This window comes from Helicoverpa armigera, chromosome 3, assembly GCF_030705265.1.
Source record: "Helicoverpa armigera isolate CAAS_96S chromosome 3, ASM3070526v1, whole genome shotgun sequence".
In the NCBI taxonomy this organism is placed as follows: domain Eukaryota; kingdom Metazoa; phylum Arthropoda; class Insecta; order Lepidoptera; family Noctuidae; genus Helicoverpa; species Helicoverpa armigera.
In genome coordinates, this window is record NC_087122.1 from 3,822,479 (window position 1) to 3,848,268 (window position 25,790).

The 25,790-nt window shown below is 33.6% G+C and overlaps 2 protein-coding genes and 2 non-coding genes across 6 annotated transcripts; 3 read left to right on the plus strand and 1 right to left on the minus strand.

The window, feature by feature from the left end:
- The first annotated feature begins 9,118 nt into the window (after window positions 1–9,118).
- Trnak-cuu (transfer RNA lysine (anticodon CUU)) lies at window positions 9,119–9,191 on the plus strand. Its single transcript has one exon. It is a non-coding gene; the product is annotated as a tRNA-Lys (tRNA).
- A 276-nt stretch (window positions 9,192–9,467) lies between these two features.
- On the plus strand, window positions 9,468–9,586 carry LOC126053790 (5S ribosomal RNA). Its single transcript, XR_007510472.1, has one exon. It is a non-coding gene; the product is annotated as a 5S ribosomal RNA (ribosomal RNA).
- A 364-nt stretch (window positions 9,587–9,950) lies between these two features.
- On the plus strand, window positions 9,951–12,404 carry LOC110383788 (uncharacterized). Its single transcript, XM_064043514.1, has 3 exons — window positions 9,951–10,110; window positions 10,912–11,091; window positions 11,882–12,404. The coding sequence occupies exons 1-3, from the start codon at window positions 10,074–10,076 to the stop codon at window positions 12,394–12,396; spliced, it is 732 nt and encodes a 243-aa protein (XP_063899584.1). The 5' UTR covers window positions 9,951–10,073; the 3' UTR covers window positions 12,397–12,404.
- Window positions 12,405–13,041: 637 nt separating this feature from the next.
- Window positions 13,042–25,185, minus strand: LOC110383789 (uncharacterized). 3 transcript variants are annotated; one of them, XM_049836752.2, is made up of 4 exons: window positions 24,998–25,185; window positions 14,966–15,020; window positions 13,970–14,207; window positions 13,042–13,439 (listed from the first exon to the last, which is right to left on the minus strand). In XM_049836752.2, the coding sequence occupies exons 1-4, from the start codon at window positions 25,044–25,046 to the stop codon at window positions 13,248–13,250; spliced, it is 534 nt and encodes a 177-aa protein (XP_049692709.1). In that variant the 5' UTR covers window positions 25,047–25,185; the 3' UTR covers window positions 13,042–13,247. The 3 variants fall into 3 exon arrangements, with proteins under 3 accessions (XP_049692709.1, XP_021200363.3, XP_021200362.3); XM_021344688.3 differs by having other exon boundaries at window positions 13,970–14,090; window positions 14,816–15,020; window positions 24,998–25,184; XM_021344687.3 differs by having other exon boundaries at window positions 14,816–15,020; window positions 24,998–25,184.
- Window positions 25,186–25,790: the final 605 nt, after the last annotated feature.

Here is a 25,790-nt window from a genome sequence, read left to right on the forward strand (position 1 = left end):
TCAACATTCGTGAAGTCAAATTACAGCCAGTAATAAAAACAAAATCCAATAAAAACAAAAAAAAAACTAATAGGAACCACGAAAAAAGTCCGTCCTCTTTACAGAATCGTGTACGTGTATCTGGCCATCTAAATGAATATTACGTAAGTGAAACATGACGAACGCATTCCTAATTTAAAAATTTCCATGCACGACCACCTCCGAATTACTCGCGCGTCGCATCGTTATCTATTTAACATCGACCATAGCTAAAGTTAGGGTAAACAGGGACGATTTTTTGTCGCAAAAACTGACGTGTCATGTGGGGTGCTGCGACAGTTTAGTCGCATGATGTCAAAAGATTTGTATCGAATGCTGCGTCATTGCATAAGGCAGGCTTTTGAATTATTGTTACGTGTGTACACGTGTAACAGTTTTGGTAGTTTGTACAAAAGTGGCAGTGTCATTATTTTTTATGAACTTTTTTGTGTTATGCTCATATTCGATGTTTTCAATGAACATTGCAATGAGTAAAGGGTGTCATTTTTTATTGATTACAGTAAATCAAAAACTACGAAAATGCCATAGACTCTAGTATTTTTTATGTCTAGGTTTCTACGTGATTTACATATGGGCATTTATATTGCTAAATAATATACTTTCGTACAATATCGATACTCAACTATTTATCCGATAGGGCTGCACCAAAACTATAATTTATTAAAATAACGTCATTCCCAGAGATCACCCTTGGCGACTGTCATTCCCACGCACAGCGCGCAACGCCTCCATACAATACGCACTTTATTTTTTATTGAAACCAATGTTTATTTAATTTATCTCTCTCTTTATTTTGTTGGGGTAAATACAATAGTTTTGCGACAACCCTATGGCGACACGCGACATAAATGAGCCGTAATTTTGAAGATGGCAATATTTACGATGAATATAAATATTAATATGTATGTAAGTACTTTCGTTCGTTTATTATTTATATCCTTATGGTTTTATGCACATTATTCATATAGGCAGGAAATTCATACATTCAGGCATACAAACATACCTACACATTTATATGACAGTAAACAAACTGTTTAAGTTTAAGCTGTTAAAAATATGAAAAAATATACAATACTTTAGTATTGCATGATTTTTTACCAATAAAGTATTAAAACCGCATTGAGACAATTGATATCACAAATACTTACGTCATGAATATATTTTATTTCAAACTAAAACAAACAGCGGAACCAACACATTTAATTGATTAATAATGCCTCCAGGTCCAATTTAATTAAGGCTTTACAACGCGAAAAGAAATAACCAACTGATATTACCTACAACGTGCAGCGACCATAACTAAAAAAAATAAATAAGACAATCTCGACCAAATTGCTATGTAAACCTGAAATTAACATAATTGTAGGGAAGGCAATAATCAATAATCGGCCTGCAGTATAATTTACTCAAGTATAGACGGTTAAACAAACAAGAAACAAGCTTGTGTATGAAATGAGACTTCTTGAAAAATCGTGGGTAATTGTCGATGTGTGTGTGCCGGTGGCATTATTGGCTTGTTGCTCTTACATAATTATTAAAATATTAAACATGGTAGTATACCAATAAGTAGTATGTATTATAGAATTTTCTGCTTATTGCAATATGAAGAATAATTGATAAGTATAGGCACGTGAGCGCGCGTACGTTACATCGTATACTTATTAATAATTACCTATATGATAGAACTTCATAAAAAAGAAGAAGAATAGTTATTTTAGATTGTTGGCTTAAGTAAACAAGAAATTAAAGAAAAGGTTTCCGTTTCAATTCAACGATGGGCCGAAAATGCTTCCTTGCGGTACTCCAAAAAAAAACTTCCTCGTTTTTTCCAATATGCAAATATTGAAATACGGATTCGAAAGCAGACAATAACGCACTAGAGAACCGAAATAAAATAAACTGAGACTTTAAATGAAGAGGATCGTTAGTATGAACGTGTTTTCAGGTAAGAATGCAATTTGCAATTTTGTCGGATCAATATCGGATAACGAGTGAACGGAGAGATTTTAAATTGCGGACTCCGCAACTTGTCCGACGAGTTGTAATGAGGATAGACTATTTGTTTGTTGAAATTATGAGAATATGGCGGACTTTCCCATTTTTTACTTAATTGCTAGATTTTAATTTTGAAAGTTTGTCTTCGCATAAGTAATGGATGTGCGGTGAATTAATTAAAATATATCTCATAATTAACAATTCGAATGAGGCAAAAGTTTACTAAAACATTTCCTAATGTAGACACTAATAGATAAGTAACTAAAGCAACACCTGAGTCGCGGATTTTAAAAATAGCAACTCATTTTTTCCCAAAAATGAACCCTAAATTATAAGTAACACACACTAGTGATCTTATGACATCACAAATTAAAAAACATAAAACGAAGGGCAAGCAACCTTCATTCAGAGTGCCCTGAAAAAATTAGCAGCAGGTTGTACAATAAATAACCCAGTTCCCGGACCGACATAATGCATAACAATATTTTTCTTTACTTACCATCCCGCCCTCTTTGCTAACCAAAGGTTCAAGCCATGGAGAACTAAATGATTGGTATTAAAGGATGTGCCATAATGGAAAATCTCCTAAGAAAGTAGCGCGCCAAAGTGCAGGCGTGCGGGGCACAAGGAACGTTACTATCTTCTCCTTTATACGCCTTCTTTGGACACGAACATTTTTTGTAATACCAAAAATCGTTGACAAATGTCTCAACGAACCCGAACGCATCGTTAGTTCACTCGTAACTGATCGTTTTGGTCAAGCCCACCGTACCTATTTGACCTAGATGACCTACCTGCATTATGCCTTCCCGTTTCATCTTTCTTTACTTCGTGGTTTAAGCTCTCAAACCTCCCTATACTTCCTTATTATACCGTATTTCTTCATCACCCTCCTTAAATTATGATTAAAATTAACGATAACCGCAATTTTCCTATCTGGCAACCTAAAGTTGTTTGCTCAAGCGACTTTTAGACGATTTTATGCTAAATTACTTTGATTATGGGTAAAATTTGCACTTGTAAGCGCAGTGAGAGGGTTATATTGTATAATTTGATGCCTTTTGTTTATTAACTTTCCTTGATTTTTGGTAAATGTTTAACAGCAATTAAAATTCATTTTGCAGAGATTGTAGGTACGAGTACTTATAGGTAAACTCAACTGCATTAAAAAAGCTCTCAAAAGTGTTACCACTTGTTAAACACAGCAAATAAACTGGCATTTTTATATTAATAAAATCTGACTTAATCAATAGTTCTTAAGGAATGATTTCCAAATAACTTATTTCCAAATAACGCATCGTGGTTTAAGTAATGTTTCGCGTGGTACCTTGTTTACCTCAGACAGTACCTATTACCTATTGCAAGTCTCAGGTGTCCACCCCATATTTCTACTGGATTACTGGTTATAAACCGTTACTTCATCCATAACACTTTACCACTAAACTTGCATCAGCTAACATAGTACACTTCTATAAGTTTATCAACCAACTTCATATCGTCCTCCACAAAATCCCTGATAGGCTAATTTGGACTCTATATCCAAGATCTTAAGGTCTGTTTATAGTTCATCGTTTGCAATATTAGCATTGTTACTTGCTTTCCTTATACAGAAGTGCATTTGGCACAGGTGGTCTTCCCCATCTTCTTAAGTTACGAGATTTTAAACAAACGCCGGTTTTCCTGACATTTTAATTATTCATCTCTGTTTTGATATTGTCTCCTAACTAGGTAGGTATTGATTTTAAATTGTAGGAAATGAATTGTAGAAAAAAAATATGCCTTCTGTTAGGTAGGTTGTATGTTATGTGCGTACTGAGGTACAAAATACGGGCATTTAAAAAGATTAACAAAAGTACAGTTAGGTACATTTATTGGAAAAGGTTGTCGATCAAGTGGTCGCTTAAAATGTCGTTACTGTCAAAACACAAAATCAAAAACTAAAAAAAAAAAAAAACTAATCAGTGACTAAATCGTAAGTGCTTAATAATTTAAATAAAACATAATAAGTATTTTGGACGTCGCTCGCTCATACGTCATGTCATGACGAAACTTGGAACTTGAATTTGAAATGGGCTGTACGGTGACCATCAAATTGAAAAAGTATTCCTAATTTGAACTTTGAGATATTTCATTACGTAAGTAGCAGTAGAAATTAAGGAAAGTAGATCACACTAGTGATCAAACGACTTATATACTTATTTCGTAAATGCAAAAATTCTTTTGAAAAATTAGTGGTTATCTGATTTTGACTGGTTCGGGTTACCAATTTCATAAACGTTTTCATTTCATTACATTATTGTGAAAATCTATCAAAACAGTGACATTAAGATAAGAACCTACCTACGTGTACAAAATATGTACATGAATAAAGTACCATGAACATACAATGAAACTGACAGACAATTGTTTTCCAAACATATTAGATTTGGTTACCCTACTCATCATTCGGCTGACACGAGGTGATTACGGGCCTTGTTTATTTTGTTATTATTATTTCTTTTTTATCTAAACACGATCGTTATTATCGAGTGTAAATGGATGGACTCGTGAGTGATTTCTTTTATTTAGATTTTTACTTAACATTTTAACCTTTGGGATTGTCCGGTCTAACTACTTGTGAAGATGGTGACCCTACAGAGCGGTTCGTTTGTAGATTTTAATTGAATATTTCACGCTGTGTGAATGTTTGATTTGATTATTCGGTTCGTTATTATTAAACAATTATGTTAAAATTGCGTTTGTTTGCTAATTAGAATAAATGTTATTTCATAGTGTGGGTTTAAACACTTTTGACTCAATTATTGTTCGTTATAATATTTTGTACTTAAACATGGCATTTTATGTCTAGCTTTCTCCATAATCGCCAATTGGCTTTCCCACAATATTTTTGCATAGAAAACAAAGGAGCTTAGCAAAAAACTAAGATAATTGAAATTGATAAATCACATAAATATTTGCTAATAAATAATAGTCTATAACAATGCATTAGATACTTATCTCACGTTCGCATACTGTAGGTGTACCATCAAGTGTTGCTCTTTTTATCAAAGACTTCGCCGCCTAAGATCTAAGGGGTCCGCTGTACCACGTTGTGTCCAATTTAATTTCGCCAGTGGCTAAAAATAACTATGGATACCGTACTACAACACTTTGTAATCAGATTTTTTGTACGGTGATTTGAACGTTCGTTTGAAGATGAGTAGTGTATATTATGTATGTTCACATATGTAGTGAAGTAACTAGGCGGGTCTATAGTTCGATAATCTTATTAAAAGAAAATGAAATAGGTAACTCAAATTCGTACATATTTTGTTTGGTTTTAAATTCACTTTAAGTGACGGACGTAGTAACTGTTATAGTTATCTGTGGTGACGGTAAGCAAAATGAAAATAAAACCTTGAGACTGAATCTACCAAGGAAATAGAGAGATGTTTTCGAAAAGCATTTTTTTCAGAATAGACAAACAAAACACTGAAGTTATTTTATATGCATGTTACGTCGTACAATGAATATCAATCAGCCTAAGATAAACTCGATCCTGTAGGTACCTTTACATACATATAATTTCATTTCCATGTTTAAAATTACTTGTCCGTTTGACAGATTACTTGCTATGAGTGAATAACGCTTGACCCGCCCTCTTCGCGAGAGCCGAGACGAGTAGGGTGCACACAAAATATTGACTATGCGGGATTAGTCACCCACTGACTCATCGGTTTTTGAACAGCGCTTCAGTTTGTATGCGAAAAGGGTAAATTGATTTTTCATTAGCAAGTTGTTTAAAAACGCTTTTGTAGGCTTTATGTTTAATTTTAACGTGTAAACAAGGATTTTTGCAACCATTTTTAAACAAATATTAAATAGACCTAACCTTTTTTTACTAACTTACTGAGTTGATTATTTTGATGAGTCAAAAGTGTTAATAGTAATTTAATCAGAGCAAGTAAATGGTTAGTATTTTAGAGTCAATTTATTAACGTTTCCCATATTTTTCTTTTGCACTAACCAACGAAATGGAAGAATAGAATAAGACAAGTTATTCTCTGGGAAAAGAACCTTACGCATTTCCATTACTCATATGACATATCGCGATGAGAAAATTGAATTCCATGGGAGGATAATGTAATATGAATATGATGTATGGCAAAAATAAGTAAGTATGTTGAATAGTATAAGGAAAAGACAATAATAAAAATCTGAAAAACATACACTATAAATAATTATTTATATATTTTATTTATTTACATACACTGAAAGTTTTTTTCCTACAATGAAAGGAACATCGTTTATTTAACTTATTTATATGACATACATACTTATATCGATTTCTTCTTTTCTGTAGTACCTAAGTATTGTTTCAAACAGTAGCAAACACCATATTCCATTACACATATCATAGCAGTTTCGTACTAACGATTGTCATAAGTTGTGATAAAGGGATTATTCCAAAGTGATGGCCCACCGAGCCCACCTGTGAACTAATATTAATAATTTATAACGATATCCTGCCTTCCTATCCCTGCGGTTACTCTTGTACGCCCCTTGCGTAATATTTCAATTAATGGCGGAAGTCTTGTTACCGGGTGTATTGAGTTTCAACTAATAAGCAATTTGATTAATGCATAAGTTAGTAATTTAATGGATTTCATTTTTTTTCTGGTTGTTTACTGATTTTAGTGATTTAAAATATTATATAGGTACGGATTAAGCATAAGTTAAGGGTATATTTTTAATGACTAGCTCTTATTCATATTTTTTTATTTATTGGGTGAAGGAAAATTTTTAATGAACCTGAAGATACTTGCAACAAGTTTCAATTGGATGGACATGGACACTATTTAATTTTTCTGATACCTTCCTTACCCATCATTTTATTATACACTGGTTGATACATTACAGACTGTCCGAACTACTGCCCAATCCATGGTCACCACACACCATGCTCTCAGAAGTAGCCGCCAGTTTATCTCCTATTGAATTTACATTGTGCCCGTTTTTTGTAGTAAGCAATCGTGACTGTGATAACTAGGTACATAAATACATAAGCTAGTTATTTTGCATGCTATAAATTCCAGCTACGCTTTGTGTGTGCCGATATTTTTTGCCTTGTTGGTGTGAAAAACTGATTAATAAAATAACGCTTGCTGATCAGCTGTCAAAAGTTTATTGAGGTTTTTTAATTGACTTGCCTACTTACTTATTCCTTGCTCTGTGTTGTTTTATGTTTGTTTTGATAGTTTCGTATTGGCTTTAGGTATCTTATATTTATACATTTTTTTAAGTTGGACTGCATATCTAGCCTCCTCAAACCAATTTACCTCAGCAACCCGTGACCCCTTGTTACCTAAGAGTGTTTTAGAATTTAAAAAGTATCATTGTCCTTTACATACGTGTACCTATTTAGTAAAAGTGACTCTTATATATGTCAGCTTTGAGATTCAAATATTTTGAATTAATATCAATAAGTAAACTTTCTCACAGTATTCAAACACAATCTACTAATTGACCACGAATCTCCTATACTTGAGCGATTGGAATCCTATTCTAATGGAAAAACCTCATTTATTCCTTGAAAAACTTACCATACAGCTATGCAATATTTAGCGTAAGATATGCTAAAGGCAGGTAAAGGTAAGTTGTGACGGCTTCGGGCCCACTTCGCTGATTGCAAGCGCGCCATTTGCATCAGCCACATTGGGTGTACCTACTGTACATTCAGGTATGAGTAGGATGTTGTTCTGTGTGTCTGTTGTGAATAAATTTTTAAGGTGAAATATATGTATGGTGAAAAATTGGCAAAGGAAAAAAAACATCACGAACTTTTTTATCCTAAAATTCAGAAATCTTCAGTTTTGCGGCGTTTTATTAGAAGTTAATCAACGTGTTTATGATGATGAAATGATGTTATAATAATCTTGTAGGTCGTTTTAAAATGAATCTGTATCATTTTGACGAATGAAAATTGTCAGATCTCTACAAAAATTAAGTCAGTCACGTCTTCTTACAAATGCATCAGACTACAGTACAGTTAAATGTACCTACTACTCACATTTAAAACATACATACTACCTACTTATTTATAAAGAAAACCAGCAACACATTTTCTTTGCCAACTGTACCTGTACGAAACTAGCACAGCTTCTTGGTAATTTGAAAGCGTCACCCGCACCCTTCTTTCCGTAAGAAAAACACAACTTTTCTTACGGTTTCACTTTCCATAATCATACCACATACCTGAAGAGCCATGGAGCGCACTATGGTGGAATGGGTGCTATTACCTACTTTAAAAAGGGTTTTCCTGACTTACCTTGCTATCACTTATGTAGGTAGATAGGCACTTCCAGTAGGTTCTGTTGTGTAAAAAATACATTTGTGGGAATAGGTAGCTGGCTTAAATATCTGAGTAGGTAAGTAAATGTATTGCACTGTTGTTTTGCTCCTTTCTATTAGTATTTTTTATTCTTTGTTCTTAACCAACCATGTCAAATCAATGTGCATGTGTCTTTTTTTACAACTGTTTTAATGTCGATGATCGTTCTTACTGAGGTAAACCAAAAAAATAAACAGCTCTGTCTGGAAATGATTACGTAGGTAGGTACAACAATCATTGACTGTTGCGGTTTTTCAACCTTCAGCAAAAACAGTAATCACACCACAATCGCAGACCAGCAACGATCGCAAAATACCATCAGGCAAGTCAAATAAGGCCCGTTTCAACTTACGTATATATCTCAAATACTGTGTGCAATCCCCCTAGGAGGTAGCTTTGAGCTTTGAGCGCGCAATATCCACATGCAAACATGTTGCTATCTGCCCGAAGAGAGTTAGGCTTTGTGAAGCCCTTTATACTTGGCAAGATATCATGACTTCTGAGACATGCGGGCTGTTTGTGAATCTCTAAGCTATTATTATATAGAGGAATTAGTTTATTTTAAACCGTAGCATTTTATTTTCATCATTTGTTTGATCTTTAGTATAGTGGAAAATACGGATATATTTTCTGTCCCACTCCAGTCAGTACAAATCTACTTCCTTATTGATCTTATACAGAATATGATCGTTAATTTCAACATGTTAAATACCAGCCCGGCTAGCTCAGTCGGTAGAGCATGAGACTCTTAATCTCAGGGTCGTGGGTTCGAGCCCCACGTTGGGCGAAATATTTTGTCATATGGACTTGTAACAGCGCCATCTACCAAAATCACTCGAAGCTTTTACACTGGAAGATACTGTTTGGTTTAGTGAGTTCGCATGTAGATAAATAGATGGCGCTGATTTCAATGGAACTGATTATCATTAGAAGTCATAGTTTCTCATACTCAGTTTATATAATGTGCGTTTAATTATTGTGTAAATTAATAACATTAATTACCTGTGTTCATTATTTTTTATATGGTACATTGGACATGAACGCCTTTTCATACCCAACATTCGTCAACGTCCATACCACGTTGAAAACACCGGTTCTCGTCCGATCACCGAAGTTAAGCAACATCGGGCGCAGTCAGTACTTGGATGGGTGACCGCCTGGGAACACTGCGTGACGTTGACTTTTTGATGATTTTTGAGTACAATGACATTTTCGATAACTACTGATTACTGATTTACTTATTTATTTCGATAATTACTTTTTTACTGGAACCAAGCATTTAAGCTCAGTGCAAAAAATTGTTTGTTTACGAGGTAGGTCTTCCTATTTTTCTTAACGATGGCAAATCGTGACTTAAACACCTACAAACCTTACTTTTCTTAAGGATAGGCTTGTTTTTTACAATCCTAGCTATTGCTTTATGTGTAACGACCACCATAAAAGTTTCTACTCCTGCGATAAAAATATTCCTCATGCGTTAAAGCCATGACAAATCAACATTTGTCAGTACCTACCATCATTATACATGTCTTGTTTCTTATAGCGTCAACACGGGAGGTAATTGTGCAGCTTCCTTTGCGACATCATTTAGAGCAATTTTGTATAGTTTATATAAAACGTATGTCACGCGAAGGATGCCTTATTGTTTGTGGGCTCTTTGAGTGACAAGATGACACGACTCTTTTGTATCTGCTTGAGTGTTTGTGGTAAGAAAGACATGATATACTTCTATTTTCGTTTCGATTGATTGCCCTGTACCAATTATAATTTTACTGGGAAACCCCAAATATCCATATTATTTATATATATATCCTTCACTTTGTTTCCTAAATGAAAATTATTTTGCTGTTATATTTTATGTAGTGGCTTTATTTTAATTGTTTTAATATGTGTTAAAATATTTTAGTCCTTATGCAATAAAATTAATTCCTTAAATTAATCCTATTTGAGATCTTAGTGAAGTTAATTAATGAAGATGAGATCTCTGCTCTTATGTAATTTATAAAAATAGCTCTTCCATTGTAAAGAGGTAGTATAATACCTCTTAACATAAAAGGTCAAGATCAAGTCACCTGGAAATAGATAATTATTATGATAAGATGTTTCATAGTTACGCAAAGTTAGACAAGTAAACAAAAGCAGGTTGACGTCGAGATATATTAGGGACGTCCAGACTCCAGACATACAACGAAAATAGTCTCAATACAATACAGACCAATATCAAGAATAATGAAACTAAAGAACAAGGCCAAGGGTTCCTTGAGATTTATAAATAGATAACATTATTTTCTGAGAATATCTTGGAGCATTTTTTGCCAACAATTTACTGACATAAGTTTCTAATATTTCTTAAAATCTGTAGTTTTTGAAAAACAGCTAGCTTCCTCAAGTCAATAAGTAAGTACATAATAAAAACTAAAAATACTCTGACTTGACATCTGGCTGTATATTAATACAAACGATTTACAAAACAGTTGGTAATAAAATAACTTTGTAATTAATTCCAGCATTTGCTGGCTGGAGTGATGCAGTCTCCACAAAGATGGACTTCGCTGGTGATGAAATAGTAGCGACAGTTACAAATTCAACCAAAGTGGAAGATGAAGATGTTGAAGTACAACATACGATTGTTTTGTCTACAAAACTGAAAAACAATAACAGAAGAGGATTGCATGGTTCTAGCGAGGGTACGTAAAATTTTAACTCTTCATCAGAAGCGAGAGATTCCTCTCAATAATAGATCATTTTCCCGCATCAAACTTAAAAGTAAACAGTACTCAAACAACATTTAGATCCTGATTATCCTGATTAATTCCGGTTCTTACATGATTGATATAATGCTAGTACAATATCAGTATAATTTGCTTAACCAATCTAGTAAAATTGGTTGTCTGCTTACAGACAACATATAAGGACAATATATAATGCACGCATTTTTAATACTTGTGTGTTGTGTTTTTAAGAAACATTTATTTAAATCTTGCCTCATAAACCATTAAACAGCATATGGGGCAATGGACGCATACGATTTTCCACTTGGGTGACTTGAGCCCAGTCGCCAACTAACAATGTTGATGATTTTTTCAAGATAGTGCGAAATATAAAATACTCCTTTGTGTAACTTGGACGCATCAGATTGAAACTAAAGTCAGTAACTAAACTGTGTAAAGTCTTATACAAGTGTGATATGAATTAATTAAATAATATCGATTGAATAACAAGAGGATTGCACCCTGATATCAGTGTGCCTATACAAGGTCGACGCTACTGACCTGATTATAATGATTTTGTTATCTATTGACATTTACGAGCTTAGGTGAGAAATGCATGGAGTTAATCTAAAATACATAGCATGCAATGTTTACGAGCTTGTTTTTAATCTGTCAGGTGTACTCGGACATAAATGTTGAGATAGTATAGCCTAATCTTTTCTACCACTAGTGTTGGTTGGTGAACTATCTGTTTCCATTCTTACAGGTGACACAGGTACACTATCATATAACATTGGCAAGAAAGAAGCAAAGGAAGATAGCGGTGAAGTCCCCGTAGTAAACGGATACAAATCAGTTGAAACCACACAAATCAGAACACCAGACACTCGTATAAGGAACAGAGCAAAGATTTATCCTGAGTCAACATTTATAAACAGAAATGTACGTGACGAGTTGGATATTTACCCTAATTATATAACAAACCCTTCACAATGGCAGCCTTCCAGTTTCTACAATAATATAAACTGGATGGCTCAAGAAGTGCCTAACAGAGAATATAATACAGGGTGGAAGGTAAGTAGACCAGCTTATCAGACTCCTGGGAAATTTCACAGGGGGATAACAGATGATGGACTCAAAGAGTTCTATTGCAAGAAGTGTAGGGAGCTGAATGGCCAAGGCATGAGATGCCCTCCGGCCTCACAAAGACGTAATTCTTGGCTGTACGAGACCACAACTCCGAAGATTAAGTTGGACGGCAAATTGGCGAAATTAAACTAATTTGTTTGCGGTCATTGTTTTTGTTCATCCCGTATCCGTGTGTGTGCAGAAAAACTTGGTGATGTTATCTTTGTGACCTTGAGACGTTGCTTAGAGGTTGAAAGGCATGGGTATAATGAGACGTTCATAATTGTGTGCACGTTTCCAAGTATTCGCTTAGTGCCTAATGTTTTCGTCAGATGTTATTATCCTCCATATCTTTTTCTTCATCAATGAGTGAACAGTCTTCATTATTAAGTTATGCAAAAAGAGGATGGTTTTTAATTACTGCTTGTGCTTTAGGTAGTTGAACTTCTTTTGTAGTCTTTACAAAAACTAGACTAATAGCGCAAATATATTATAGGTGCAATTTTAGCTTTTTAGCAAATTTCTGCTTCGTCATTTTTGAATTACTGTTTTCATTTAAAGATGATCTTCACAAGGGCAATATATTTCGAAGAAAAAAAAAACGAAAAGATAATAAATTATTACCGAAAAATTAACAAACATAAACGTAATGAATTATGCTACAAAAAACGGTAATCAAACTATAATTCAAATATCGGTATCAATCAATTTAATACAAAAAGTAGCGTCAAAGCCTTCAACTGCTACACCAAAGGTGTTTTCATACATTTTTTCTGAGCCAATAAATAAACTACCAGAACCAATATTATAATCATTTTATTGATACTATATCATTTTATTTCACAAACAACTTTTAGAGTGACTTATCATAATACATAATCGCCATTGCTTTAACTGCTTAAATAACTTTGAGAGACAATTTTAATAATTTTTGTATCTTGAGATCCATGTTTTAGTGTAAATTTCATAAGGTTTTGGGCGTTTAAATCATCGTTTTTTAGAGATTAGTTTTGTACTTTGTAATGGGTAACTTTTCCGTTGTCGTTGACTAAGGTTTCGGCTCCTCGGTTTGAGATTTCCCTGCCGTTGATGTTAGATGATGATGAGTAAGACTTGCTGGAGACGGAGTAGTATTTCCTGCCATCTGGTAGTGACGTATCCGCGAAGTGGCTCACTCTATCCACATTCGGCATTCTCTGAAAATGTATGTGTTATTAAACAAAGAGTTTTTTTTTACATTTTACATAGGTACTCAATGGGGTTTCTGAAGGAATCATAAAATCAATAAGCGATTTGAATCCATTATCAACAAGCATTTTGATATTGTGTAAGTAAATATTTTACATTGTATTCAATGTAATAAGACCCATTGAAATTATAGTTTTGTGCAGTTTAGTCACGACTGATAAGGCCACGTCAGTACATAGCTATGTTAACATCGATCCAAACACATTATACTTAAATGTCAAAACAATAAAAGTATCCAATCTGGAAAAACACGTGCTCAGAATGCATAAAGAGCTTGAAACATAATTAATTGTTACAGTCATAATTTACACTAATGAAATAAGAACCGCGAAATCTATTGTTAAGACGGGTGAATAAAAAAATCAACAAAAACAAGATTCACAGGTACTAAAGGTAAAATTCGTGATCTAATCATTAAAAAGATATATAGTAGACGTGATCAAGATTTTCTCACAGATAAATAAACGTAAAAACTTACTGGATTGGATGGGCTGATGGCGGCGACGTGGTGCTGGTATCCTGGTCCCGCGGACGCGCTCGCGAACGCCGAATTTCCGAAACCCGACATCGGCATTCCGAAGCCGCCGAACGGAGGGTACCTATAGTCAACATTCGGATTTGGATAGTAACCACCCAACTGGTTCGACGATAAGTCGAACGCTTGTCTGGCAGCATCAAACGCCAGTCTCTGGTTCTCAAAATTCTTTTGGAACACCCTGTGAACACAAATTGTTAATAAATCACACTGAACTGGTTAGTATGTTAGATGTAGCTGATGGAAGCGCTGGAGAAAGTGAAGCGATAGAACATTAGTTCGAAGGAAACTCTGGAAAGTTATGACATGTAAGAAGACACTCCTTCAGTATGTAGATGTGTGTGTTTTACCTTTTAACCCTTGGTCCGCGTGGGCTATAAAATGCAATGGTTGAATTAAACTGGTTGTTCATTACGTAATTGCATGCAATACGTACACTCAGTCATTGAGTGTGAAAAGTATGAATACTGCTTCAATCTTTTTAGCATTGTATCTGTAGAATGATACAATATCTGTCTAAGTTAAGTCAGTTAAGTTAAAAACGTGTCTAAGTTAAATTAATGAATTAAGGTATAAAAATCTACCGCCTTGTGTATCCTGCAAATTAGTTTACCAGGAAAGAGTTGAGTCTCTATTAACCAAAAGAAATCTTAAACTTATTTCTAAAGATACTCATCCTACTACAAAAAGAGAAAAAGAACATTAATTTCGAAGACCCGTCACCGTTTGAACATTTACCGCAGATCCTCCACCGGAAGCCTTTAGCTTCTGACACGTTATAGATCTTACTCTTGGAGCAAATTGTCAAAGTTGCCGAAAAATAGGGGGCCGAAGTCAGCTCCGTGGTAGGGGTCCACTGTGTCTGCGAAGTGTTCAGGGATCGGGTCGCCTGAGGTCCTTACGACCTTGCCGTCCTCCAGGCCGTATGTGCCGCCGTACCTATTGCCAGTTGAGTCCACGTACGCGAACGCACCACCCCCTTGCGTATTTGGTCCTGGAAACAGGTTTTTGAAAATTTTAGGCAATGTTCGGAATTACTAACACGAAAAAGTAATGCTCCAGAGAAAGAAAGAAATCTCATCATCGCTGTCGACCGGGAGCGTACACAAAAGGCTTGCAGCATAGCCACGCTGGATGGCAATGCTTATTCTTTTCCCAAGGTTATAGCCAGTCTATTGATTACGCGAAGCGTCATTCAGTTGTTTGGAAAATAATTAATGCTACTGAGTAATTACAAATTAACCTGCCCTAAATCTGGGAATGATTAAGCGAAGGCGTCAGATTAAATACACAATTTTTCTTTTGACATAAGTAGTTTCTATGTTGCTGGGTCAATATTATGAATAGATGACGACTTTCAATAATGATGAAAGACTTCATCACGTGTGGGCAGAATGTGAATTGTTAATTGGAAAGGACTCATCAAATCACTTAATAGTAAATTAGCCCAGATATGGACATACACCTACGACGTCAATTAACGTAATTATGAACACGTCATTTGTTGGTTTTAGTTAAATCGAGTCAGAGAATCGATCAAACATGAACTAATTAATTTTAATATTCAGATTTTCATTTCAAATAAGGAACTGTCTTGGTTATTATTGTAAGTACAAAATTGATTAGTTTTGTCTACATTTGGGACGTTATAAACTGTTGAATCCAAAACCATTTTCAAGTATCAAAGTCTTATAAAGTCGATATTCCGAGAAGGGGAATACCCATCCAACGTAATTCAATGGAACAATACATCAATTCAACATGCTAATTGTATAAGAAAACTATCAAAAAATTATAGCGATCACGTGTTTATCCTCATGCAAAAAGTCGATCATATCATCAATATAAAAAAAGTACAGATAACAAAACGCGTCAAAACGTTTAACGTGGCATCCATTAACGCTGCGGTTTTTTTATAAAAACATAAACTAATGCGCATCAGACTGAGATCATTATTTAATCGACGGGAAAAACCTACTGTAATAGATTATTATGTACTGTGTTATTATGATTTTAATTACATCTTGTTACTTATTAGTAAGCGAAAAGTTACAGAGCCGTAACATATTTCGCACTTCAAGACAAGGCAAGAAGGATCTATTGTTATGTAAATGAATGTACTTATTGTTTGTAGAACAGAATGTAACTAGTCTATAAGTGCTGATTTAAATAACCGATCTATCGTTCTTTCGATTGGAGATTGATTTTAGACATTAGCTTCGTACAAATTATATCTTTCAATCTCAAACAAAAACGACGAATGGATCGGTTTTCGAAATCCGTAATGAGTAAATTATGTAATGTCTTCACCCATCTAATCAATAGTAACTCAAGATTCCAATAAAAAATAGATAAGAATACTAAAAACAATGCAAATAAAACTGTCTAACCTGAAGCAGTTAACGCCGTAGTAATAAAAATAAACTGATACCATGTAACTGCTGAACACAGGTGTGTACTGATGTATTTCAATGCGACTGATAACTACGAAGATTGCATGGTCTCGGTAAATGACGCAAGTGATTTGAAAAGAAAGGCGTATTACTTGGAAGGATCTTGAACAATGAATATGTTAATGAGGCATAAGTGTCTCACTCCTGTCATAATGGCAGGGTTGTGAAAATTTTTTAACCGATTTTATGTCAACTCAAACTAAAAAAAAAACTTTTGAAATGCCAAGGTAGATGCATGGTTCCAAAGAGTGGAAAAGAACCGGCAAGAAACTCCATAAGAAGAGAAGACCATAGCAGTAGACCAGCATGTCATGATTTCAATGATAGCGTAGTTAAACTTAAGAGAGTCTGAAATGGAAACAATAGCAATAGCCTTAAGTGAATTTGCACCAAATCACCGGACGTCGTTTGTTTTAGACAACAATCTCTTTAGACTAAGAATTGAGAACACAAAATGGATTCAGCAATTTATCATTTCGGAAACACAAGAAAGGAAATTAAACTGGTATGCAATTAATAAGAATGTTCTGGGAATTGTTAAAATGTAGCTGTCTCTAAAACTGCTGCTAATAATGTAGTTTAAGTAATTAAGATACCAGTCGGAAATAATTGCAGTTCCTTTGTTGGACTTGATGTAAAAGAAACCGGTGCAATTAACGGTTGTAAGCAAACGGATTTTCCATAAAGGCTGGAATGTAAACGCATGGCGATTGATATAAATATCACTCCTACTGTCTGCCTTTCTTTCTAGGCTACCGAAACAAGGCTTTCACTGCTATCATAAAGCAGCTTTTTTGGGAAATCATCAAATGACCCCAATGAACGTTAGACTCTTACTGACTAAAACCCACCATGTTCCATCTTAAGCCCTTTATGTACCAGGGTCGTGGTAACTATTTCGAATAATCCCGTAGCCCCGACAGGCTTCGGCCCTGGGGTTTGCTAACACTCTTTGAGGAGATGTATTATTGTTGAAGGAATAATTTTCTAACCAGCTTTTACTAGGGTTCTTCGTGTTAATCAAAACAATAATTGTATGAGGTAGCGACTGTCAACGCTCCATCTATCATTTTAATGTCTTTACCGTGAGACAATTGTCATTAGCACCTTATTCATTATTAACCAGAGTCGTTGTGGAAAATTTATTTACTTAAGAATGATGTTTGTTTATCATATGAATCATTTCGTGTTTTGTTCATCGCTTCATTTTCATTGTTTCTTGTGGTTTTGGAGATTCATTTGAGGTATTGTCTATTTTATTTCGTACCTATATTTTGTTAGATGATATCATTGTCTCAGCCTGTAAACCATGATTATCTAGGCAATTTTTCTTTTCCCTAACAAGTATAAGCAACATAAAACTGTCGTATATTTTCTTAAATGTCGAATTCCTCAAATCATTTTTAGGTTCCATAGAAGCTGTGCTCTCTCTTGTTACCTTGCTCATGTCACTCTGTTATATTTTTAAAGAAGAATAAACCACCAATCATAATATTTGACAGTACACTTCGTATATGTATAGATACAGGTACTGTTACTCACAATGAATTCACAAAAGCAAGTGACAAGTAAATTCACATCGTGAATACTAAAACTAACGTCACTTCCATTCAGGTATAAACTGCATAATGTGGTGTCCTTCATGGTTTAAAAATACATATAAGAAACTAGGTATATGGTTAACATATGTATTTGAAAATGCAGAGGTATTAGTACTTATCGCTTACTGGGTTTTATCAACTTTATTAGCTTGTAAATAAAACTTATATCTATACTAATATTACTCAAAAACTAATGGATCAATTTAAAAAATTCTTTCATCATTGGAAAGCTCCATTATCTGCGAGTAACATAGGTTATGTTTTAACCCGGTACGGGCAGCAGTTCCCACGGGACTCGAGTGAAACTGCGAGAAAATGACTAGCTAGAAATAAATAAGCTAAGACATAAAGAGAAGCAATCAGAGTGAATGCTTTTAGACAGGGATCCTCGAATAATAAGACACTATGGAATTTAAATTTCCTTATTTTTAATTGGTTCTTAAAATAAAACCGTTTCCAATCTGCATATTTATAATTTCTAAGCATTTACTGTTGTCAAATATATTTTAGGCGCCACATAGATTGAGAGTCGCTATGTGAAATTGTTTAGTGTCTCGCATAGCTAATGAGAAACTCAGGATAGATGCTATCAGTTGGGAAAACTTGATTCCGTCATCTTACGTGTACCTAAACTTGCGTTCGTATAGAGGTGTCTCTTGAAGATCTGACATGATGGATTTTTTTAAATCTTATGAATGTGACGCTAAGGCAAGGCAACGCTCATTTATACTTCTTTTCAGTTCAGTATATTTCAGGAAATTGTCTGTTCGAATCATATTTGATCTCCCTAGCCATTTACCAACTACGTTGGGAAACAGTTCAACTGAAAGTAGCTGAAGCCAATACTTTACATGTAGCGACTACTTATCTGATCTTCTCAATCTTGGACACCCCCATGTTACCAATCAATAAATTAAAAAAAAATGTATTGAAGCCAAAGAAAATTCATCAAAATACTACTACATTATACTAGTGTGATAAAAACAAAAGAATCACTAGAATCTAGTTATTATTTTCTAAGCAAGCACTTTTTAAGGCAAGACTAATTCAGTGAACGAACTATTGGTACGTATGCCAATATTAGATGTGTACTGCGATTTCTAAGAACTTTGTTTACTTACTACTTAACAGTTGGCAAGTGATGTGAGAAAATTGATTTGGTTTAAATGGGTTTTTTCCTTGTCAGGGACATTTTTGTAGTATTTTTTGCACCTTCTGATAGTGGATATGAGATAAGTACGCGAAAGAAGTAGTCATGAAATACAAGCTTCTGTATCACAAGATATTTGTACCTAGCTCAAGAGTCTGGGACTTATTATTTTAGATTATATTAGCAGAGGTCAAGGCGTTGGTACAGCCCCTGATTTCCATTAGTTATATCCTCTTAGTGGAGTGGTGACTCGCGAAAGACGGCTGGCAGGAGCTGGATGCGAGAAGCCGAAAATCGATCTCAGTGGCGTGCACTTGGAGAGGACTATGTCCAGCAGTGGACTGCGATAGGCTGATGATGATATGCTCTTACCGATAAATCACGTTATGAAAGACAGTGAAAATTCTTGTACCTAGTATGTCCGTGCATACATTTAAGCAAATTATTTAAGTTTTTAATTATGTTTCTAAAAGAAGTATCTCAAAAACTGCCTACTCGATATCGCTCTATGAGTTTTTCATTGGACAGTAACCAAGCTGCTTTTCCTTTTCAACTTTCTTAAAAGCTTATCTCTTCATAATCTAGAAGAGACACTTGACAAGAAAATTGTTAAAGTCGAAAGTATAATCAAGGATGTACGCAGAACGTGCCGGGTCAAAGACTAAGGTCCTTAAGATATGGCATACCCATCTCTCATCAGATATGCAAACCTTTGTTAAGAATTTACCTACTTTCACAGTACTTATGTGAAGCTTTATTTTAATGGTTGTCATGAGGAGTTAGGCCCTTATTTTTTTTTAGGGATACCAAAACAATGTTATACAAAAACTATGGGTTAGTTAAGTTATCAAATTACATAAACTCATATAACTACAATTTTCTTCAGAATTGTGCTTATTAACTTAAAGTTTGTGAAATATCGATTCAGTTGTTTTTTCACAGGGTTGTTTGTTAGCGTACTTTTAAGATATATAAATCTTAAGTCATATTCGTTATTCGTCGTATTCATCTATAGAAGAATCCTCAAATAACTCTTTGGCCTGTGTTTTGTTAGAAAAACATTGATTGCGTTGTTATTGGAATTCTAAGTTTGGCGAACCTTATCAGTTTATTTATTAATAGGATCTAACTAAATATTCTCCGGTTACAAACGGACATACTTTCATATAATTTATGTTAATCTCAAAGGCATTTTTAAGCTTTATATTATAATATCTTAGGACAAAACAAGTTTATTCTAACAGTCTGCTACATTCTTTTGTATTGTTAATTGCTTTGAACTTGTCTATTCTTTTACCTATTTTATTTTATTTTAATGGAAAACTATTGGCAAATGAGTTTCTAATGTTTCTATTAGATATTAGGAATCATGTTGCTAGGTCCTTTGCACAGGTCATTTAAAACCAAATAGTTCATTGGAATAATTGCCAGGTCAAACGATTTTATTCAACGGTGCTTTATTTTCTTTGATCTCATTCAAATGTACCTAATTTTATTGACTTCGATCAATATTAATTCAATATAATTTTTTATTAAAGTCAGAAGCAATTCGAGAGACAATAAAGTTTAATTAAAAACTAAAATTATTATTTATAACCCTTATAAATGTACGATAGCTTATTAGGTATTTACGTATAGTAACTATCAACATTCATAACTATATGATTGAGACAGCAGACCAAAACTGCACATAATTTACAAAAACTCAACTAATTATTCCGTTTATCTTCAGCGTGGGTGTGATTCTTTAATCATTCTCTAATTAGTGCATAAACTGCCTGCAGTCATCGACAACATAATTATAAAACCAAATCCTTTGAAATATAAAGTGTTACGATAGAAAAAAACATCGTTATTCATTTGTCAAAAAAAGAATAGAATTCCAAAAAAGTGTGTTAAAATAGCAATAGATTCTGCCTTCAGGCGTTTGGCTCATAATCTCTTTTCTATAGGATTGTTCAAAATAAGTTATTGCTAATAAGAAAGACGTTTTCTATGATGTATTTGGTTATTTAAACAGTTTTAAATAAGTAAGAAAGTTCGATAAATCTGTCAACTAATGCTGAGTAATGAGCTCATCTTTATTAATTTTTAAGCGTTCTTTTTTATTGCTATAAGCTGTCGTCTCAAGTTATTGCGGATTTTTTTCTGAAAGAAGGTTGTAGCTAGAAGAATGCTCTATGGTGTTTTTGGTATACGAAGTCCTAGATAAGTATATCTATGAAGTAGGGGTCAATTCGAGTTCAAGTTTTCATTTCAGTTGTATGACCTGTTAAAATTAGATTTCCGATTGCTCTTAATTAATAAGCATCGTGAATTTTCATCTCTTTTCAATATTAAAATTATTAAAATAATCGAAATAACATATCTAGCAGGTAAAATTTCGGGTACAAAATGTCATAAAAATGCTTATAAATTGCTATATATTTTTTTTGATGCAGTAAATTCAAATTTGATAATTCTAAACTTATGTAGATATAAATTAGCTTTAGTTTTCTAATTGAGAAGTTTTGCGCAATGGCTTGAGTGCGCGACGATATAAGAATAAAGTTCTAAGCAAAATCTTTAAAAATTACATAACATTTGCCTTTACAAACTTTGCAATTCCTCATGATTAAGTAAATAAACCTTTATTATTATTAAAATGCAGCATAAACACGATAATGATATTAAAATTTACTTCAAGTGTGACTAAAGATTTTTTTAATCAAACTATTTGTTACAGTCTATGGTACATAAGCACCTATACCTTTATGAGGTGCTGATATTTACATTACATACATTGTATATATTCTTTTCTTTCATGCTTTAACATTCCTTTATGCTTATTTGTATACAAGCTTGCAGCCGCGGCTTTTTATCATTCCGATTACAGTAGTATTATTGACAAGTTTCACCAAATTCGTTTCGCTGTTTGTGTATGAGGTATCAAAACATAAACACACTGGGCTATAAGAATGAATAGAGAGTGCGCCTGTGTCTGCGCAAATGCTTGTGCACTATAACATATCCTGCGCAGCTATCTGATCTCCTTAGATGAGAACAGCGGCCGTGGCTGTCAATCGGCTTGGAGGAAACCATCATCATCATGTTTACAGACCATCAGTGGGTTAACCGGCCGAGTCTTTTTCATACATAAGAGCTAACCTAGGCTTCAGTCAGTTGTTTATAGAACTACGCTATGGTAATCGATTAGCAACATAGCAGCTACTATTGTTACCTAATACCTTATCGAACAAACAAAATCAGCAACACAAAATATGAGTTTATTGTTTATAAAGAGATTTTGTAGCATAGCCATTATTACTATGAAGTGTGAGGTTGTTTACAACGCTTTAACCTTTCAGCTCCTGAACAGACTACTTAATTTGAAATTTTGCATAGAGATGAATGGTACTATGGACACGATTGCAGGCAACTTTTTATCCGGTAATTTGTCTACTATAATGGCAAAGCAGCGGGAGACACCTGGTTCATCCTAAAGGAAGATGGAACAGACTTCGTTTAATATATGTAATACCTTATATATTAAACGAAGTCTCACTTTGAGTCAATTCATTCAATAACAATATGTTTAATAGTTTCAAGGGTGTTCCTTTATTGGCAGTTTATCGAATATTGCCCAATTTATTACAATCAGCTTTATGGGTTTCTATTTTCAGCATTCTATGGACAGTATCAGTACCAGCGGTTACATCCGCTTTCTGATGAAGAAACTATTTCCCGCACTTAGATAAAAAGTATATGTATACCTTAACCTGTTAAAATAATTTTAGATATCATGGCAAAGACTAATTATAAAGAGGTAAAGTTGTAGGGGTAATCTTTGCACCTACTGAAGCGATTTTGTAAATTCAATTTCGGATGTCGGTGGAACGGCAAGGTCTATATTAAAAATATGCATGTTTGATATTTTTACCCGACTGCCAAAGAAGGAGGGTAATGTTTTTCATATAAAATCTTATTCTTAAGATCCTGTTATGAATCTTTAAGGAAAAAGAAACAAAACAGAATGGTAGTCGACCTTCACTTATCAAAAAAGAAAATGATGAACTATGTGCGCACGCAATATTGACCAGAACCTATATGAAGCCGGTTTTAACTAGATTTGTTTGCTTGGAACTGGATAGGTCCATTTGCAGGGGTTAGTATTTGATAGACAGACTTCTTATAGTAAGCTCCATTTAATACCTGATCCATCTTATTGTTAACGTGTTCATTTTTATTTCGGCTTAACTTCTTTTATTTAAATCTGTTAGTGTTTACCCAATAACCCAGACAGACATTCTTTCTCCTTCTTCGATATTTCCTAAAACACTATTTACGGAAGCATATCAATTTTTCTCCCAGGAAATCTTGTATCATTTATTTAAAAGAAAAATTACCTCTCAGTTTAAGACATTTATGTTGACATAAATCATTGTAGGAACTACTGTTTACTTCGCCAGCAAAGTCCTAGAATATCTAATTTTCTCAAAACTGACATTTAAATTCAAACTGTAACATAATAATTTGGCATTTGTATTCAAGTACCTATATAGCTGTTGAGTTTAGGGAAATTATAAAAAGGCTACTTTACGTTGCTTTTAAGTAATAGCTGTCAAGTACCGTTGAGTACTTAAGTATTCGTATTTACTTTTTTCTTCAAAACTCTTAAACATACATGTAGTTAAAACATAACACGTATGATCTTATAAGTGTGATTTTTTCTCACGTAACTTTAGGCAGTTTATGAATGACTTTTCAAACTTTTCCTTATTATTTTATACAATTTTTGTATGTTTAAAGCCCGTTAAGGAAGTACTAAGTCGGGTTCAAGTTAGACCCAATCTTTATGAAAAATCATTAACTATTAAAGAAAATGCAATGACTATTAAAATCTACAAAGCCACTGATATTTACAGCACTCTTTTATTTACTATGCATAATGTTAAATACTCATTTAACTAACAATAAACTAAAACGATTAAAATTATGTTCAATTAATCATTATTTTACGTGCTTAAAGGCTCTATCTATAGCTACATATACCACAGATACACATCAAAAGTCCTTCAAAACATGCGTATGAGCACCAATAACAACAAGTACATACCTTTTATATACCTGACGTAATGCAATGACCTGATGCAATGTTTACTTTGCACGAATGTTATTAACATGCATATATCTATTTAATGTACATGTATCGTACTTAAGATAGATCATAGAACTTACATATCGTATGTCAAATATACAATTTATATGTATTCTTTGCTATATGATAATCTAGCTATCTTCCAATTTCTTTGGGGAACTTCTTCCCGTACGATGATAAAATATAGCCTATGTAACTCGGGGATAGCATAGTAATTTTTTTCTCAAATCAGTTTAGAAGTTTCGGAGCCTTTACACACAACAAACATGGAACAGACAATACAATTTTCTCTAAGTATTATATTAGTATAGATGTATGTACGTAGGATAGATCACAGAACTGATAATTATTTCGTAGGTATGTCAAAGATACAATGTCTATGCATCCTTCTTTGACAAACAAAACTTTCCTTATTGCAACAATAGAGTATGACAAACACGTTTTGCTACTTGAAATCAATTAGATGAAAAACGTAATTCAATTGTCATTAATTAAACCACATTTCTAGTCTAAATACTTTTTAATTGATACGTTTGTTAATGAGTGGAGATTTTTGGATTTTAATTATGGTTATTTTTAGAAATTGAAACATATTTTTGTTATTAAAATAAATAAAAAATAATGACTTACCATAACTCCAAGCCAAAGGTATGAACACTAAGAAGATAATTTTCATCATTTTGTCACGATCACTGTTGATTCTCAGTTAATATCGACAAGTAGCACCTCTAATAAACACAATTAGAGTATCGATACGCGAGTACGTCGGTCCGAGAGTCGCAGTGTTGTGGTGCCGTTCGGAACTCGCGCATTAATAAATATTTTTTACTGCGCTTATCACATCACTAGCGTTTTAACGAACTACAGAGTGTTCTACTTTTAAACATTATTTGTTTGATGCGATTTTCACGGTTAAAATTAAATATGTTACTGACGCGTGTAAAATATATTAATGTAGGTGATATTTTTACTTATATATGTTTTGTATGTAAAAATGAATAGTTTTTAAAGCTGCGTAGTTTTTTAGTAACGTAGTTTTACTCGTATGCCACAAATTTTTGTTTAACCTTAGTTTATGAGTCATTGTCATTGTGTTATTATATTAAGTTTGAGGAAAATAATTATATTCAGTTACATTGGCACTTATCATAATTATCAAAGCATTTTTTGCGTTTCCAAGTCACGTTGATAAAATCTTTCGTAATTAAATAAACAATAAGGTATTTTTATGTATTAAAAATTGTCATGAAGTTCGAAATTACATAAAATATTTTGGCTTTTATCAGTTTATTTTATAACAAGTGTAATAAAATAATATTTATTATTATAATAATTTATTCCCTTGTCAATTTGATAGAGCCCACAACTATAAATGAGTAAGCAACCAGTTTGCAAAACATAAAATTATACGATACGTGATAAA